Below are 19074 nucleotides of genomic sequence, written 5' to 3'. Positions count from 1 at the left end.
CGGCGGCGGCGGCGGCCGTCCCCATGACGTGGCTCGTTGTCGTTGCGCAGGCGGCGGTTCCAGCGGTACCGGCAGGGCGGGGTGCAGCTGCGGGCCGCGGTGCGGATCATCGTGCTCACGCGGAGGTACCTGAAGGTGCGCAGCTCCCGGGAGACACCGCCCCCCCCCCCCTTCTACTCCACACCCCCCCCCACCCCTTCCTGCACTGACCCCCCTGCCCAGTGCATGAGCTTGAGTCTTAATAATGATACTGATTTTGTTGATCTATCTAGGAAGGCGACACTGGGTGGTTGAACTATTTTTCACGAGGGTTCAGCGTTGGGTTTTAATCTTACGAGGTTTTCGGCCGATTCAGAACCAGAATCTTTATTAAGACTGCAGGAGAGATCCGATGACCTATGAAGCTCTTTTTACACAGATGTCCAGTATGGGCGGGTCAGAAAGTTTCAACAATGATGATTGCTTACTATGCAAATTGGAAGAAACCGAAGCGCCCGAAGAAAATACACAAGGGGGCAAAGCTCCATCCCTGTACAAATGTAGATCGGTGACGATTCGACCACTTACTGTACTGCCTTCCCCTGGTGAGCCAGGGTACGGCACATCCTGGACGCCCACGGGAAGAGAGTCTCGCAACACTTGTTACAGTGACCCACCAACCCTCGCTGCTGCCCCGATAGTGCTGGATTACAGGCAGCCACGGTGGAGAAATAATAATACTCGGAGGTGTGTTCACACACGACAGGAAGGCATGACTCCCACCATGCCTGGCACATGTCATCTGACCACCCCAAGTTGGAACACCGCTGTCATCTTGGGGCGGAGCGCCCAGTGCCCACCTCACTGCACTTGACAGCATTCAACGTAAAGCAGTCGCGTTGTTTGTTGATCCAGGACTCGCCGATTCACTCCACTGACTCGCTTACTGGTGCCAAGCCACCTCTTTACGACTCTTCTACCGCTACTGTCGTTTGTTAATGTTCCCATGAACGTCGCTCATCGAGGTGCAGTTTAAGGACACCAAACTACGGGTCTCTGTGTGAGCCTATGGCTCTCTGTGAGTTCATGTATGTATGTTGAACTTCTTAGGCACCGTATGCAGCCAACCGTGCTATTCGGAGGTGCGGGGTAAGGACAACAAACTAAAAGCAAAAATCAGCTTGAAAGAAATTCGTTTTCTTTCGAACTGGCCTTGAAATTGAGATGACTGATGTCATCGGTCCATCCAATGCACTCAATTCTGCCCCACGCTTCACTTCATCAAGGCCATTTCAGGAATGCGACTGAGCCGATGTCTCAGCAGTCGACAGCTGCGTGGTTTTGCTACGGTCCTTCATGGGCCGCCCAGTTACGGGGCTGCTCACAAAGTGAACATGTCTTCAAGCCCAAATGAGCACCAGCCTGTGGTGTCGTGGCAGGCCCCTCCCGCGCCGCCTGCCCATCCCCGTGGTGGTTGTCGCGACTGCAGTGCAAAAAAGAAAACCCCCCAGGATATATTTCGTGGGAGGAAAAAGGAAGACGAAAGGGAGAAATTAAAGTTGGCTCGAGAAAAAGAGCAAAAGCCCCCGCAGGACTCTTAACGTTTATGGAAGCCTCGCAATGGATTTGCCAGGGCAGCTGTCTCAAAAAAAGACGACGATCCTGGGAAGAATCGGGACAGGTGGCAAACCCTGGTCGTGAGCGGCCATGAGGAAAGACGATGGCTTACGGCAAAGGCCAGGCTGTACTCTGGTTAATGCTTGGGGGTGGGGGGGGGGGGTAACACTCACCCGTTACTCGTGACACTAAAACTAAGCCGAGCCTATATTGTTTATGGACGGTAAAGCGTGCATCACCAGGGCCATGCGCATAGTTTTGCAGCTTTTACTGCGGCGCTACAGCACTATGGGCAGGTACCACAAACGGTTTATGGCGCGCGTTCTTGAATGCGATTCATTGTGGGCTGATCTGTCACATTTGTTTTTTTCGTGTAACTCGACGATTTGCCGCACCGTCGGTGAATGTTTTTGTCCTCGAATTTGCTCAAAAGACACCCGGAGCATTAAATACGTGCGGCGAGATCAAATCTGTAAATGTAACTATTAAACAATTTATTTTAGTTTACCAGATAAGGCCCACTGAGCTATGAAGCTCTTTTTCAACGGTTTTATTTAACTTGACTCCTGTTTGTCGTGGTCAATTATTGTAATCAAAATGTAGTCTACTTCCTGTTGTCCAATCAATTCGAAATTTTGCACACGCACTCAGATCCGGTGACAATGCGTGCCTGTATCAAAATCAGCATAAATTAATCAATTAATTGCCTCCTTTAAAGCGATTAACATTTAGTACGGACGCCTTATTATTTATATTTATTTGTGTGTAGGTCTAAAACGCCGCGGTCGCTAAACTCTGGAATCGCCTCGCCCAAGAAGCAGGCGCCACGTGTCTCAGGCGCCACGTGTCTCAGGCGCCACGTGTCTCAGGCGCCACGTGTCTCAGGCGCCACGTGTCTCAGGCGCCACGTGTCTCAGGCGCCACGTGTCTCAGGCGCCACGTGTCTCAGGCGCCACGTGTCTCAGGCGCCACGTGTCTCAGGCGCCACGTGTCTCAGGCGCCACGTGTCTCAGGCGCCACGTGTCTCAGGCGCCACGTGTCTCTTGTAATCAAGATGTCGTCCACTTCCCGTTGTCCAATCGAGTTATTTACTTTTTAGTAGCACTTTAAAATAAAACCGTTGTTTATAAAAAAAAAACTTTTTTGAAGGAGTTTATTCATAAGCGACTTGGCCACAAGTGATAGCTCAATGAAAGCGGCTTATCACGTGGAAATGTGTAGCAGCAGCCAAATGCTCTAAACGTGCGTGGATTCTGAATGTGGAGGGAAACCCCAGAGGACCCGGAGAAAAATCCACATGACCACGGGGAGAGAGACGTGCAAACTCCAAATGTACATCCATAATATAGAGTTTTATGGGTTAGATTGCGTAAATATATAAATGTGTCGTTAAAACTCGCCACCACCCGACACAGCCAACTAGTAAGGGTTGTCACGTAACCAGAACGTGGAAATTCATCACTAGTACAGCACTAACCAGTGTGTTAGAGAGCCAAGCCACAACATTTACAATGAGTACGACGTTTCGCCAGTAGTTACAACCAGCTTCATCAGGCGACAGCCATATTTGTGGAGAAGTCCACCCGTTTCGTTCCTTATATAGAGGCGTAGATGTAGTGACCACACTTCCAAATATACAGCAGGCGTCAGGGTCGGGATCGAACCCACGACCTCCTGCATACCAGGCGAGGAGACGCCAGCGTGTAGGGAGTGGAGTGGATAGGCATGCCCCCCCCCCTTCCCCCCGTGGGGTAGAGATCAGATTTAGGTGGCTGCGGGCTGATGGAGCTCACGCGATCAATCTCCACGTTGGTTCGCTGAAGCCGACCGTGTTCAAAGTTATCCATCACTGGCCAGACCTGAAAATTCGAAAATGGGAAAGAGCATCTCGTATTCACCGTGTGACACAAAACCCTTTATCTGCTTTTGACTCAGGTGGGATAAAAGTGTTGGCGTGGGGTGTACTGTGTTTCACGACAGTTTGAAAAGAATATAGTCACTGAATTAAGATGATAACACACTGATGTACTACCTATATTACAGAGTCTGCTGTTACCAAACTCCTCACCTGAACTCAGAAACTAAACGACATAACCCCAATACTCTGATCCCTCCACTGGCTCCAAATCCAATCCCAGTTCTACCTCAAGACTTCCCTCACAGTTTTCAAGATGTTCCATTTTACATGCCTCCTATCTCTCCCCACATTATCCCCTTCCCCCCCCCCCCCCGTTCTACTCCCGTCCATGCACTTTTTTCAATTTCCAATCCAGCAACCAAGGAGTTACGTTGAAGCCCTCGGTCAACCTCCGCTCAGTGGGAGATTGCTCCTTCTCTCTCTGCCAATCTTCTTATCTGGAACGTCCTTCCCTACCGCGGCCATCTGTCCTGTCGACCCCCTGCTCTCAAGACATCCCTCTTCTCCTATGACCGGCTCTTCTCTTCAACAATGAAAACGCTTTCATTCTTCTCCACGATGCACGTCCTTCTGTGAAGAGTCTGGCTATGCAGTTTTTTTTTTATTTGAGACGCTCGACAAAATCCAAAGAGCATTTTGATGTTTACCTATCGCATAAATATCGTTGCCTATTCCCTGCAGCCTCGATCCACGAGTATTGTTCTCAACACCTTGAAGCCTAAGGCCTAAGTGTGGTGTTATCCATTATCCACGTGGGGTCTTCCCTCTTTTCAGTCTTTACACAACCAAACGCAAAGCCCCCGAGCTATTGAGTAATACACGAGGCCTGTCAAAAAAGCAATTCAACATCTTTTAAAGTGATGTCGTTTGTATTTCCCCAGTTCGTTCTAAGTTTCTCCTGTCAGCATCGTGCCGTCGTGAGATGATGAATCCATCGGGTAAGCTGGCATGGCGGTGTGGCCCCACGTCTGTTGGAGAATTACCGGAAAAGAGATTTATTTTTTCATGAGACGTCTCCTAAGACATTGACTTGGCATCTTTACACTTCATGCAGTTAGCGGTGTGCACGTTTCCAAACACTCTTGATATGAGATTATTGTTTTTTTGTTGTAGCATGACAAAGCGATGTTTTTAATTCTCCCAGCTGGAATTGAATCACGCTAAAGCGAATATTAATTTTCTTTTTTACGTTTAACGCGGCGTTTGCCTTTTCGTGCGGCTTTGGCGACCAGGATGAGACCATCGACTTGCCAACCAATTGTGATCACAGGTGGCTGAAACCTGGGCTTGAATCCAGCTTACAAGCAGCACCAGCTCTGCACATGAGACCTCTGGACCAGCCAGCCACTTGAGTTATCAAGCATCTTAATGCAATATAATCACGACATTTGGTTTTTTTTCCCCTCTCTCCTGTCTAGCTCGCACCAAGTGCAGTAGTTGTCAATCAACCCAGCATACAGACCTTTCTCGAGTTATGTGGTGGGAGAAATGTGAATTTAGTTGATTAAATATATCTTGAACAGGGGGCATATATGTTATTTATATATATAATGTGGACTCTTATCTGATTTGAAATAGAGGGACTTATTTTGTCTTGCTGTTTTAAATTATTGATAAAAATAAGCATCCCTTGGCGCAGGCATAGAGGCCCAAAACGCCAGGCGGTCAACAACAAACAGCACCATTGTGGGTGTTAGTAGATAAGTCGATACGCATTAATACTTCTCCTGACCAGGGGTGTATTAGAGTGTGGGAAAATAGACGACGGGAGATGCACGAAGCAGAAAGAAGGGCATTGACATGCGCCGTGTTGACCCTACCGCTCTATTGAGCTGGCCAGATGCCTCCTATTTAACGGGGCCACTTGGAGCCGAGATTCCACAGATACTTATAACCTGGATCCACGAATGCGAGATCACGACGCAGCACCACCTCGGCCGTCCTTTTTTCCCCAAAGCGGCAAAAAGACGAGAGATTTCCCCTACGATGCCCCCGTTATTGCGCTGCCCTTGCAACCTGTTGCAGTGCGATGTTACAGGGTGTTGCTTCGTTTTCTGGGAGCCGGCGTTAGGCAGGGCGCACAGCGGTAGTGCGTAAAGCCAGATAACGTTTGTAGCGCAATACGGCTTTTTATGGCTGGACTTTGACACGGGAAATAGTTGCGTTGTTTGTGTTCGCAAGTCCAAGTCCTTAACGGTGTCCCGTTTAGAATTCGGCCCGCAACGATTTTTTTTCAAGTCTGCTAGAAAAAAAGGCAGATGTTAGAGACGTACGTACGGAGAGAGGACCTTTCTTTTCAACGGCGTGAGTAACCGGCGAGGCCAAGACGCCTGCCGATCGCCACCGAGGGTTTGCCCGAGAGGATTAAGCGCTACCTGCCAGGTGAGTGCCGTCGTGAGTTTGTGCGAGAACCCATCCCCGGGATATCTCCCCGTCCATCTCCCCGTGCGGCAGGGCGTTGGGCAGGACCACTCCGCGCGGTCGACAACGCGGCTCGCCGAGGCTGGCTCTTCTGGGGCGTTGTTCGCTGGGGTCTTTTTTTTTCTAACCGAGACGTTTGGGTGGACGCAGTGTTGTTTTTTTAAGCGATGGATCATCCGTGTAGGAAAGTAATGGGACAATACCAAATCGTTGTCGTATTCGTGTTGTTTTTAAAAATAATATTTGTTATCGCGAAATGTGCCGTTTCGCGCAGCGGTGTGTTAGCGTGCGAGGGAGTGGTCGCGTAGCTGCACTACGATCCCAGCGACCCGAGTTCGATTCCTGCTCACGGCCAACAACGCCAGTGACGATTATCTTAACCGGTCCTGGGCCTCCTTTAGGTCGACTCTGCCTCAAATGAGTACCCGGTGCGGTGTGTCAACATCGTCACAAAGCTGGTTGGGCGTGGTGCTGGCCACCCATCCCACCGTGCGCCGTGCCGGCCTTCATAGGTCCTACTCGCTAACAGCACTTGGCCCAACAGTCTGTTAAGGCCATACGGGGGATCTTCGTGGTAGCATGGTCGGCGTGTGTCCTGGGCCCCTCGAGGGTGCAGCTGGTGCAGTTACACCGCCTGCACATTCGATGGCTACCGCACTGAGCTTTGTCTCTCGACTGTGTAGCGTTACGTGAAGGGATGGGAAGCTTGAACACGGCAGATAACCGCATACATTTGCTGCACGAACGTGGTGGCTTTGTGAGAGTAATAAGGTGAAAGTAATAAGGTGAAACGGTAACAAATGAAATGGGCTGTTATAAAGCTGACGTTGCCCATCATCATCATCATCATCGGCCATTCTCGATCCACTGCTGGACGAAGGACGTCCCCACACACCGTCAGTCGTGGTCCCTGCGCTGCCGCAATTAATGTTGCTCCTGCACGTGAACTCATCTCACCGCTCCGTCTCTGCCGTGGTCGCCCCCCTCGGCTGCGGTCCCTCCTTTGGCCGCAGTTTTTCACCGCCAGTCTCGTCCCACGCCCTTCAAGCGATGAACGTGGCCCACTCCAGTCCGCGTGGCTGTCTCGCGTGGTCGATGTGACACCCCTGGTTTTGCGTCCCCTGCTTCGCGCGATTCTCTCTCCCTTTTCCTCGGCGTGATTCTGAGCAAGCATCTCTCTCCCTTGCTGAGTTTGTGCACCCCTCCCGCTTTCTGTGACACTGTCCCCACGTCTAACCCATACAACATAGGCGGCAGTGTGCGCTAATTGAAAACTTTCCGGGATGCTGCTTTTAATTATAAATCACTAGATTCTGCTCTTGATCCCCTCTTTATTTCATCAGTTTGATCCTGATCTACCTTAAATCACTGCCCTAGGTGAACATATTCTGCTTGTATTTATAACGGTGTTCCTCCAACCGTTGGTTTAATTTTGTTCGGGACACCTTTTCTGCGCAACTTTTGTTCGTATATATATTTTTGAGCCCAAGCTCCTCGTTTTGTGATATCCTTCAGTGCATTCCTACAGTTTTGTTTTCACTGATCGTTAGCATGGCTATGCCTTTCGCAAATCTTGAGACGGCTCAACATCTCCCAAGCTGCCAAATTGACAAAATGAAAGTTCATCTGTAGCGACAGTCGAGGAAACTTGTTGACAGTAACTTGTGGCTGCCTGTTCACTCCAAGTGCTGAATTTCTCACGGAATATTTTCCGGATGGCTTCGGGGCGGACTGGAGTAGAGACAGGACCAGAGAGCACGGTAAAGGTGCAGGCCTCCAATTTCTCACTCGTGCGACTGCTGGCGGAAGGACTTCCGCTTGAGACCTGAGGGAGTTCTATTGGGTGTATTGGTCTACTCTTCCATGCTGATCAGACGTGTTGGAAGAAGTGAGGCTAAACCCGCACTTTACCCCACCGCACGTGACCCGCCAATCGCCTAACTGTGGTGTCACCCATTTATGCCGCTGGGTGGACGGGTGGCAGAGTGCTTTTCAGAAACTCGCACCGCAGATTAGACGGGACCTTGAATCCCAGGGGTGGGCTAAAATAAATAAAAAATGCTCGTTCAGTCCGTCTCTTATGTTTTTTTTTTATTTTCTTTTATGTTGGTGAAAAAAGCACTTGCATCATCCTTCCAAACTGCCACGCCGGAAGATCAAATTGCGCGTTTGTACGTTAAATTTATTTTGCACTATATGTAGCCAACCGTGCTAATCGGGGGTGACCTCTGGATTGCAAGTCCAGTGTGCTAACCGTTACATCACAAGCAGCATCGCTGTTGAAGGAATGCAGACTCGGTGCAATTGTACAATGTCGGAGCACCTGGACTCGTAGACAACTATCTGGGGAGGTTCCACACAGTGTGATATCACGTCCACCCCAGTGAACATCACGGCCACGATAGTGAACATCACGTTCACCGCAGTTAACATCACGTCCACCCCAGCGAACATCACGTCCACGATAGTGAACATCACGGCCACGATAGTGAACATCACGTCCACCCCAGCGAATATCACGTCCACCCCAGTGAACATCACGGCCACGATAGTGAACATCACGTCCACCTCAGTGAACATCACAGCTACGGTAGTGAACATCACAGCCACGACAGTGAACATCACGTCCACCGCAGTGAACATCACGTCCACCCCAGTGAACATCACGTCCACCCCAGCGAACATCACGTGCACCCCAGCGAATATCACGGCCACGATAACGAACATCACGTCCACGGCAGTGAACATCACGTCCACGATAGCGAACATCACGTCCACGGCAGTGAACATCACGGTCACGATAGTGAACATGATGCAAGAGAGGGTCAGTGCAGGGTAAAAGTGTCCGTATCTCTGTGGGTTCCTTTGGAGTCTGTAGGCCACACCTAGTCTCGAGTTATGGCTCGAGGAATTGCCGAGAGTCGAAGGGGGAGTAACCCTCATCTGAAATGATAACTCTTTGTCAATTATTACACATGTGGAGCGTTTCTGTGAAGTTTATTATTGCTGCTTTGACAATCATTATTAAGGCCTTTTTTTGAAAATGGCAAACCAGACAATATGTTGATATATTCACTGTCTTCCTGCAAATATGAATAATTGCAGTGTTTTTTTTTTCCATCTAACCAAACTGTATAACTTCCTGACGTAACTGCAGGCCTCGCCGAGTCTCGGGATCCTTTACCACCAGGGTCCCCATGCATTGAGATGTTTGGGCCAATTCCGTTCACGAGCGTTTGTCTTCACATGGGAGGAAAACCGGTAGGGCCCGGGATAAAACAACCCCGACCAACGCGCACACCAAGCGTGGCGTGACACTTGGCACCGCCATCTCCTGGTCGCGCACCTTTGCCGCCGCACACCCACCACAGCACGTGGTGATCGCTCGTCCCAAGTACTGGCGAGGATTATTATTCGTACTTTGCTTCCAGGATTGGGGCGACGTCGGGCACATTCGGCTGCGGGCTCGGTTGTAGTTCTACACGTCGCGGTTATCTCGATGGCCCTGCGACGATCAAGCCTGGGAGGCTGACCACGTGGACCTTCCTGGAACGAGCATTGGGTTCTGATCAAATCAATGTTTTTTTTTTGTTTTTTTTCCCCCCCTTGGCAGTATAAAGAAGAAGAGAAGCTGAGACACGAGGCCCATTTGGGGCCGTTTGGGACAGGAGCGATGGCGAACGTGAGTTGTCGATGCCTATCTCGCGTTGGGATATTGTCACTAAGCATGGCGATTCATTCATAACAACAACAATAATAATACCAATCCAGGAAAGTATGTATGCATGTATGTTGAACTTATTTCGCACCGTACGTAACGAACCGTGCTAATCGGAGGTGCACAGTTGGCTCTGACTGAGTCTCACGACTACTCTTTAGGAGCATGCTACATTGGACTATTTTACCAATTGCACTCACGGTGAGTGTTTGGCTTCATGTGGGGGGAGACTGGAGAAACCTGAAAAAAAACCCATCACTCACACGAAGGGGGTGACACTCAACTCTGCCATCTCACAGCCCCACGCCTACAGCAGCTTCCACGCCCTGGTGGTCACCCCCTCTGATTACTCATGAACGTTCGTCACGATCACGGATCCGAGCATGTTGCGCGGTGCGCTGTGTGCGGGAGAGACCTGAACTTATGGAAACCTTGATTCCAGGGGTGGTCTTCTGCTACAGTCGTAAAACTAATGAACAGTACAAACAGCAGGGATAACGGCACGCGTCTCTGATAACCGAGTCTGAGGCGGCGACGATGGCATGAGGAAGGCTGGAATCCCATGACGGATACACCGATAGTGCGGACACACAGAAGACCTGGTTTAGGTTACGTAGGTCGATAATGTTTATAATAGGTGGAACTGTGAACCCGAACACATACACGCGCACGGTCAAACCGTAAAGGTCACGATAGGTTCCGGTGATTTATTGTGATCTGGTTTCCTTTGTGGGCGAGGATAGCGCTTGGGTAGGTGATCTTCGTGCATGCCAGGGTAGTCACGGCGCTGCTGCAGCAGCAGCGCTGTGCCTGGGTGATGGTTCAACAGAGGGTGGTGCAGCAGCGGCATCTCTGCTCGAAACCACGGTTATGCTCCCTGGCCTTCACCAAACCGCGCTGACCAGCGTGGTGAAGTATGGTCAAATAATTCCCCGTGACCCCCACGCCGCGCGGGGAGGCCCTCATCCAGCAGTGCATTGCAAAGACAAAACTGCAGAGAGGGTAGAACATTGGTTGGTTCAGTGGGCTCATTGTGCGCAGTAGAAATTGAAGGGCACAAGCCACTGTAGTGTCGTGCGTTTGTGGCCATTAAACCCAAAGGAAGGAGCGTATAGTAAACCCACCGTAGTCTGCGCTCCTGCAGTGGAAGAGGAATAGCAAAAACTACGCAAATTCCCTCAGCTGAAGCCCTCTCGCGGCCAACAGACCTCGATATTGGCATGTAGCTCCTGAACATTTCGCCTTCGCGTTCAAGAATAGCAATGGTGTGAATGCTGCCTGAGATCCATTGGTTCGCCATGATTGTTTTCTTAACCTTTGTAATCCTTAGTGGTAATGGGGCTGCATCTAGTGTCCCAGTTGCATTCCCGGCAGTGGCAATATTCAATTGTATTGATAATTTTACCGGCGTCAATGTTAAATTGCATTGAACACGTTCCCGGTGTCAATATTCAATTGTATTGATAATTTTACCGGTGTCAATATTCAATTGCATTGAGCATGTTATCGGTGTCAATATTCAATTACATTGATCATGTTACCGGTGGCAATATTCAATTGTATTCATCATGTTACCGGTATTAATATTCAATTATATTGAACATGTTACCGGTGGCAATATTCAATTGTATTGATCATGTTCCCGGTGGCAATATTCAATTGTATTGATCATGTTACCGGTGGCAATATTCAATTGTATTGATTATTTTACCGGTGGCAATATTCAATTGTATTGATCATGTTACCAGTGGCAATATTCAATTGTATTGATCATGTTACCGGTGCCAATATTAAATTGTATTGATTATTTTACCGGTGGCAATATTCAATTGTATTGATAATTTTACCAGTGGCAATATTCAATTGTATTGATCATGTTACCGGTGCCAATATTCAATTGTATTGATTATTTTACCGGTGGCAATATTAAATTGTATTGATCATGTTACCGGTGGCAATATTCAATTGTATTGATCATGTTACCGGTGCCAATATTCAATTGTATTGATTATTTTACCGGTGGCAATATTAAATTGTATTGATCATGTTACCGGTGGCAATATTCAATTGTATTGATCATGTTACCGGTGGCAATATTCAATTGTATTGATTATTTTACCGGTGGCAATATTAAATTGTATTGATCATGTTACCGTTGGCAATATTCAATTGTATTGATCATGTTACCGGTGCCAATATTCAATTGTATTGAACATTGGTATCCCTTCCTGGTAGTCGCACTGCGTGTAGTGACCCAGGTACATTTCCGGCTGTGCATTATCGGCACCTTGTCAAATCATCCGTTCGGAGGTGTGGCTGGCAGAGCCGGTGCGACCCCGTCGGCGATGTGCCCGCGGACGGCTCGCCTGGGAGAGAATTTCATGGAGATTATTTTTGCAACGCCCGCCCGAGTGAGTGGCTTTTGTTTTCTTCGCGCATCAAAGGAGAGGGGGAGGGGGGCGCGGGGAGGTGGAGTTGTACCTCCCGATTAGCGTTGGTGGGCTACGTAACGGTGCGAAAAAGTTAAACTTACTTGCTCGGCCACGAGGTTTTGGTGTTCGTCGCAAAGCAGCGAACCCCAACGTTTAAATGCTCAGCGTTGGCATCTAACCAGTTTGGGTTTTTTTTTTTCCCGTGAGTGAGTTTTATGGCCAAACTTTTCCATCTGTGACAGGTAGTCGCCTGCCACACCTTAAAACGGAGGCACGGGTTTTGTTTTCCCCCCCAAGCCAAACGCCAATTGGGGCGTTTACAAACAAGCCCAACGCGGCCAGGCTTGCTTTGGTATTGTCCTTCATATCAGCGTGGTGATTATAACAACGTAAAGGTCGGTGCAAAGTTCCACGCCGGAGAACAAAACATAATTGATGACTCCGGCTGTTATTTACCGTCGAATAAAGCGGCGCGGTCGGTGTGTGCTCGCGTCACCGCTTCCAATCTCCCACCCCACACCACCCGACACTGCCGGTTGAGACAATGAGTAAAGTGTCTTACATCCCTGCCCACTCTCTCCAACCCATCGGCGTGAGTGGGCACGGCCACGGCTAATCGACCGGCAGGTCGGCGTGCGATCGGCACAAAGCGTGGCTTGGGCAAGCCCACCTCTTCCAAGATGCCCACCTCTTCCAAGGGCGAGGGGGCGTTAGTCCTGGAGGGGGCTACTCTAGAGCAGTGGTTCTCAACCGAGGGTACGCGGACCCCCCCTTGGGGGGAGGGGGGCGGTCGTGGTAATGTCCCAGGGGGGTAGCGTGAGTTGAATTCTAAATGTGTGAAATTATACAGGGTGCTTCAAACAAACGTTAACACTTACATGGGACTATCGTTTTTAATGGAAAGACAACGGATAACAATATACTGTAACATGATAACATATGTTATGTTAATAGCTTGAAAAAGTGAAAGAGTCTCCACTTGTTCGCCATCATCGTCAACCCGTGCCTGAAATCTTTCCCGGGTGGTCTCCAGAACCCGGAGGCACATTTCTTGTGGCATTGTTGTTAATTCTCGGAAGTGTTAACATTTTTTTGAAGCACCCAGTATCATAGATGGGCGTCATTGGTGAATAATCGTGTATGAATCTGCCAATATAAAATAACTACGATAAAGTGTAAATCCGTATGGTTACCAAGAACGATATAAAAGATCTTTGTAAACTCTTTCGGTAAAATCACGTAGATAGGTAAAAAAACCTAAGATATATACTTAGCTCTTTCGGTAAAGTCACGTTGAAGGGAAACAATAAAATAATAAATATATTGTTTTATATATATTTTATTGTTTCCCTTCAACGTGACTTTACCAAAAGAGCTAAGAATATGAATTACTGCAGTCACGAAAGCTTTAAATCAAAATGTAAAACCTAAGACGTTTCGATCGCAACACAAAGGGTCGTCTGTTTTTTTTATGAAGATGACCACTTGTGTTGCGATCGAAACGTCGTAGTTTTTTTGTTGTTATTTTCTTTGAACCTATCTGCGTGACTTTCCCGAAAGACCCAAATAACATGAATTCCTGCAGTCACGAAAGCTTTAAGTCAAACTTTGTAAACTCATTGATGGTAAACAGTGCGGGTTTCCAAGAGTACCAGCGAGCGCGAACACATTCACTTTATGCGTGCACAGCGTCCGTTAAAAAATGTTTTTATTCGCTTGCAAGTTACTCTCTCGTTAGGATATCTCATAAAATGGACAATTGGTTATACTATTGACGTTCATATTACTCATACATGTATTTCTCAGAACCATGTTGGGTCAGGCAAGGGAGGGGGGGGGTATACTCGGTTGAAACTAAATTCAACAAGGGGGTAGTACAGGTTGAGAACCACTGCTCTCGAGTTCCGTCTGGTGTCGGCCCTTCCGCCAGCGGCGGCCGTGAGCAAGCGATTGCAGGGCTGCCCCTTTGCCCTCTTCAAGCGGCCAGACGTGGCGTTGACTTGGAAGTCGCGCTGCGTGCCCAAGCCAAACGCCTTGCGATCGTTGGGTGAAAGTGCACCTGGAATTGGCCGAAAGACCCCTTGTTGTTGTTGTTGCATTCCCCCGCTCCGACGATTAATGGTGATCGCCTGCCCCACGAGGGACGCTTGGCCAATTCTATCCGTGATGCTCGACTTGGTGAGGGACGAGACCGGAGTAACCGGAGAGAACCCACCGTGCATATGCAGTGCCAGGGAATTGTGTGACACTCGGCAGGGCCACTCTCGAGCCACCTCACAGCGCCACGGCTACACACAGCTGTCACCCCCTTATCAGTTCCCTAACTTATCACAGACCAATTCAGACCTTATTGGCCCGTTATACATCTCAACGTTCATCCTACAAAGTACAGTACCATCACAAGGGAGAAACACAAACAAATAGACAAAAACATTTTTTTGCGCTTATTGAAACGCCTGCATGCCGTATGGACCTCAAAACTCAATTTCCCTGTACAAGAATACTGATAAACCGTATGGATTGACAGTATGCGGCTACAACACCTGGTAAGCCTCAACCATCACCCATCCACCTACTAGCCAGACTCAACCATGCTAAGCTTCGGATATTCAATGGACAGCAAGAGAGAGAGAGACAGCGAGAGAGAGACAGCGAGAGAGAGAGAGAGCGAGAGAGACATCGAGAGATAGAGACAGCGAGAGAGAGAGACAGCGAGAGAGAGAGACATCACATCCATGCGTTGTGTACGCATGGATGCAATGGTGTAATGGAGCTGTCCTGTTGTGTTGTCAGGGAGCTGTACAGCACAGGTGGGAAAGCTTGCACGGAAGAAATGCATGGAATAATGTTTGCTTCGCGTGAAGGAGACAGATGGATTGTTGTATGTATGTTGTGTACATGTATGGTGTATGTATGTTGACCTTCTTTCGCACCGTACATAGCCAACTGTGATAATTGGAGGTGCGGGGGAAGGCTAACAAACTAAACACAACAAGAAGCAGTTCCAAAGAAATTAGTTTGTCAATCTAGATGATGTTTCCAAAGTGCACGGCTCCAGTGGCTTCCTAATTCCGGAAGGCAGAGCGTTCCAGACGGCCGCAGAAGCGCATCTGAAAGCGCCGTGCGATGCGGTTGACCGTCTTTGTTCGATGATTGAGCCAAAAGCCGCTGCTGCGAGGATGACCAGAGATGGCGTCTAGATGACCTTCATCCAGCAGTGGATAGATGATGGAGGAGCATGATGATGATGATGAATGTGTGTGCAGGCATGGGCACCCAGGAACACGGCTGTCTCCCAGTTGGAGGTGCCACCTGACCTGGCCATGCTGCTGCGGGTGTACGAAGGTAAGGTCCCTCGTTGGTTTCACAAAGATGTGGTCCCTTGTATGTGTGCATGTTGACCTCCTTTCGCACCCTATGTAGCCAAACCGTGCTAATCGGAGGTGCGGAGGAAGGACAAGCTAACGAAACGCAAAAAGCAGTTCCCTCATGGGTTAATGAGGCCATGTTCCCTCATGGGTTAATGAGGCCATGGTTCCTCATGGGTTAATGAGGCATTAGCACTCGTGGGATCATAAAGGGAGGGTTATTTAATGGGACAATAAAGATCAAAGTGTGGTGCGGCATTCATCCAGCAGTGAATTGCCAAAAGGCTTAACATTATATTGTTGTAAATTATTATGATCGTTTCTAGATTTGAAGCTTTCGTGACTGCAAGGATCCATACTCTTTGGTTCTATTCGGTAAAGTCACGTAGGTAAAAAATAAAACAACAAAAATCACGACGTTTCGGCCACAACACAAGCGGCCTTCCTCAGGTGAAAGGGACAGACCTGTTGGGACAACAAGTGGCCTTCCCCAATAGGTCTATCCTTTTCACCTGAGGAAGGCCGCTTGTGTTGTGGCCGAAACGTCGTGATTTTTGTTTTATTTTTTTACCTACGTGACTTTACCGAATAGAACCAAAGAGTATTATGATCGTTGTAATACGTCGTAAAACAAGGAAACTGTGAACGCTTGATTACTTAAATGATTCAGTGAACAAACGTTCGCCCCTGTTAAGCGAAATTCCATTATGCTCATGTTTCCCCAAATTGGGGGGGGGGGGTGCCTTTTTATTGTGCTCGACATCTCCTCTGATTTATCAATTCAAATCAGAGATAGTAATAATGACCATCAAGTCAAGTATGCGGGCTTGGGGCAGGCAGGAACACGTGGCTAGAAGGTGGGGGTGAAGGCCAACGGACGAGACCGGTGATGGAATGGCAGCCAAAGGAGGGAATATACTCGAGAGACAGTCACCACCATGGGGACCCATAGATGACATCAGCGCATCAGAGGCCAGAGTGAGATGGATCGTGACATTGTGAGGAATGTTGGAAGGCGTGGAAGAGGCCTTCATCCAGCCGTGCATAGACAATGGGTGATGATGATTATTTCAACAGCGACTGTGCTGTATCGCAATTTTTTGACATTTTCACAAGAAATTACAATAACAGCATAACAAAAGTTATTAAAACTTTTTACTCAGTTATTGATAAACAAGATGATGTCATTACAGCTGACGTCTTCTCATTATGTGTGATGCAATCACATTTATGAACTGCATTAATCATTTTGATTTAAATCTTTCGTGACTGCAGGGATTCATATTATTGGTTCTTTCGGTAAAGTCACGTAGAAGGGAAACAATAAAATAATAAAAGTATTAAACAATACATTAATCATTATAAACATAGATGTAGTTTGCTTCTAGTGCCTCGAGGGCCCAGGCCTGCCTTGCCTGGTTTCACTGCCCTGGTCCTGGTGCCTCACCAGGCAATGGAATGAGAGTAACCGTGGTAGGCCTAAGTCGTTTTTAATTAACACCATCATCATCACCATCAGTCATGAGCTATCAACTGGCTGATGAAGTAAAATGCAATGTCTCCGATGTGAATTTCCTTTTTAATCCATGTGTGCCTCTTTCTGTCTCAATCTAATCGCAAACGTACACCATGGGTTATACACATTCTTACGTTTAGACACACACACGTCTGAGCACAAAGGTACGTTGGAAAGAATTACAGATTGAACGTCCCATTTATTTCTTTGCCCGCTTTAATATTATTCGCCCGCACGGTTTTTAAACCTCGCCGTGTAAGTTTCCCCGTTGACAAGGCGACGATGTTCTTTCGTTGGTGCTGCAGGCAAGTACCACATGCACAGCGACAAGGTGAGGCTCATGTCGCCACCTCCCATGAGGGACACGCGGGTCTACGACCTCCCCCGTGACATCAACAGCCATCCCTTCTCCAAGTTCTCGAAGGGCGCCTTCAAGGTGAGCCCCTTGAACCCCCCCCCCCCCCCCCGCGGGACATTCACAGAGTAGTCTTCCTCCCCAGTCTGCTGTTCATGTCACCGACCAAAAGAGTGGCACCCGTAGAAGGCACCTTGGTCACGTCAATGATTAACATCGGTGTTTGTTCGATGGTGGGTGAGGTCCCCGTTGCCTTGTGGGACACGGTAGTGTCGCGGTTAGGTGTGAACCCGGCGGCCCGAGTTCAATTCCTGCTCACGGCCAACATCAGGTGACGATTATCTGAACCGGTTCTGGGCCTCCCCTAGGTCTACTCAACCTCAAATGAGTACCTGGTGTGGTGTGTAGTAAACATCGCCACTGGGGAGATAAAGGCGGCAGGGCTCGGTGCTGGCCACCCACCCCCTTGTGGGCCACCCCTGCCTTCATAGGTGCTACTCGCTAACAGCACTTGCCCCAAAAGTCTGTTCAGGGAACAACGGAGTACTTCATTGCGTTGGTCCCTTGTAGAACAGGTCATAGCAGGCCAGCCACAATATAAGTATGGCAAAGATTAACGTAAGTCCACTGCCTACCACCAAATCACACTAATTGCGCATTATCTCGTTGAATCTCACGTTTGTGTTTTTTCTCGAGTTTTCTGGTTTCCTTCCATATGAGGTCAAACACTCATCAGTATGAGGCCAAACATCCCAATGCAGGACCCTCCTGGAAACAAGAGTGAGGCTTTCCTGGATACACAATTGGCATTGTAATTGACGTTGCCCGTCAGGCCAATCACACGGAATGTGCCCGAGACTCATCAGATCTCAGAAGCTAAGCAGTGTGGGGCAATCCTGCCTTAGACAGATTGCCATCGGCCACTCCAGGGCTACGTGTTGGGCTGTAGAAATCCCCATTGTTCTGGACATCTACGCTTCCATGTCTGTGGTCCCACGCCTTGGCCAGCCCGCGCTGACGAGCGGCGGGTGAAGCACGGCGAGATAATCCTCACGACCCGCGCGGCGTTGTGCAGAGACCCTCATCCAGCAGAGGATTGACGGAAGGGGCTGTACGTGTACGTAATTGGCGTTCGCGACGTATGGTGAGATACTCTCGGCCTGCGCACGGCCAGGGGATGCCCTCGGGACGTCACCTCAGGTTGGACCCCCCCCCCCCCGCCCTCCCAATCGCTGTGCTTGTTGCTCGCAGAACGGATGCTTCGGCTACCTTGGACCTCCGGTGGATTCGACTCTCACCAAGGTCATCACAGAGGAGGAGCAGATGGAAGCCATATCCATCTTCAAGCTGGTGAGCTCACGCCGTGAGGTGACATGACGCCGTTTGTGCGTATGTTGTTTGCGATTGGCTCAACGTCCTATGCCTCGGTAAAGGGGAAGGAGATGTCCTTTATGAAAGTGAGGCCCAATCCAAGAGACTAATCACAGTAAATACCGTACTATAAGTTGACTTTAAAACATGGTTGCGGAACAGGTGAAAAGGTCTTGGTGCATTCCCCAAAGCCGTTTATGTGCAATTAAAAACAAATCAGATTTTTTCTGACCACCCGTGCTGCTTGCTAACAATGTGACGAGTCGTAAAATTGGTCACCTCTGCCAAAATCCTTGGTGAATTTATTTCTTCAGCAAGTGCTTTTACGCGTGGCTGTAAAAACAGTTAGAGCTCGGTGTCACGTAACGCGATTGGGTGT

General features: G+C 48.8%; 1 protein-coding gene across 2 annotated transcripts in view; it reads left to right on the top strand.

Annotated features, from left to right (window-relative positions):
• MYO15B (myosin XVB) overlaps positions 1 to 19074 on the top strand; it is a 79288-nt gene that overhangs the window by 9253 nt on the left and 50961 nt on the right. Inside the window, exons 7-11 of one of the 2 annotated variants that reach the window (XM_076072431.1) lie at positions 51 to 135; positions 9549 to 9617; positions 15352 to 15430; positions 17275 to 17405; positions 18576 to 18674. In XM_076072431.1, coding sequence (XP_075928546.1) covers positions 51 to 135; positions 9549 to 9617; positions 15352 to 15430; positions 17275 to 17405; positions 18576 to 18674 — 463 coding nt within the window. Of the gene's footprint in view, positions 1 to 50; positions 136 to 5559; positions 5897 to 9548; positions 9618 to 15351; positions 15431 to 17274; positions 17406 to 18575; positions 18675 to 19074 lie in introns of those variants that run through there. The other variant, XM_076072432.1, reaches the window with a different exon arrangement.

Source organism: Petromyzon marinus, chromosome 37 (assembly GCF_048934315.1).
Source record: "Petromyzon marinus isolate PM22_M1 ecotype Great Lakes invasive population chromosome 37, UKy_Petmar_22M1.pri1.0, whole genome shotgun sequence".
In the NCBI taxonomy this organism is placed as follows: domain Eukaryota; kingdom Metazoa; phylum Chordata; class Hyperoartia; order Petromyzontiformes; family Petromyzontidae; genus Petromyzon; species Petromyzon marinus.
This window is presented reverse-complemented; position numbering and strand designations above follow the sequence as displayed.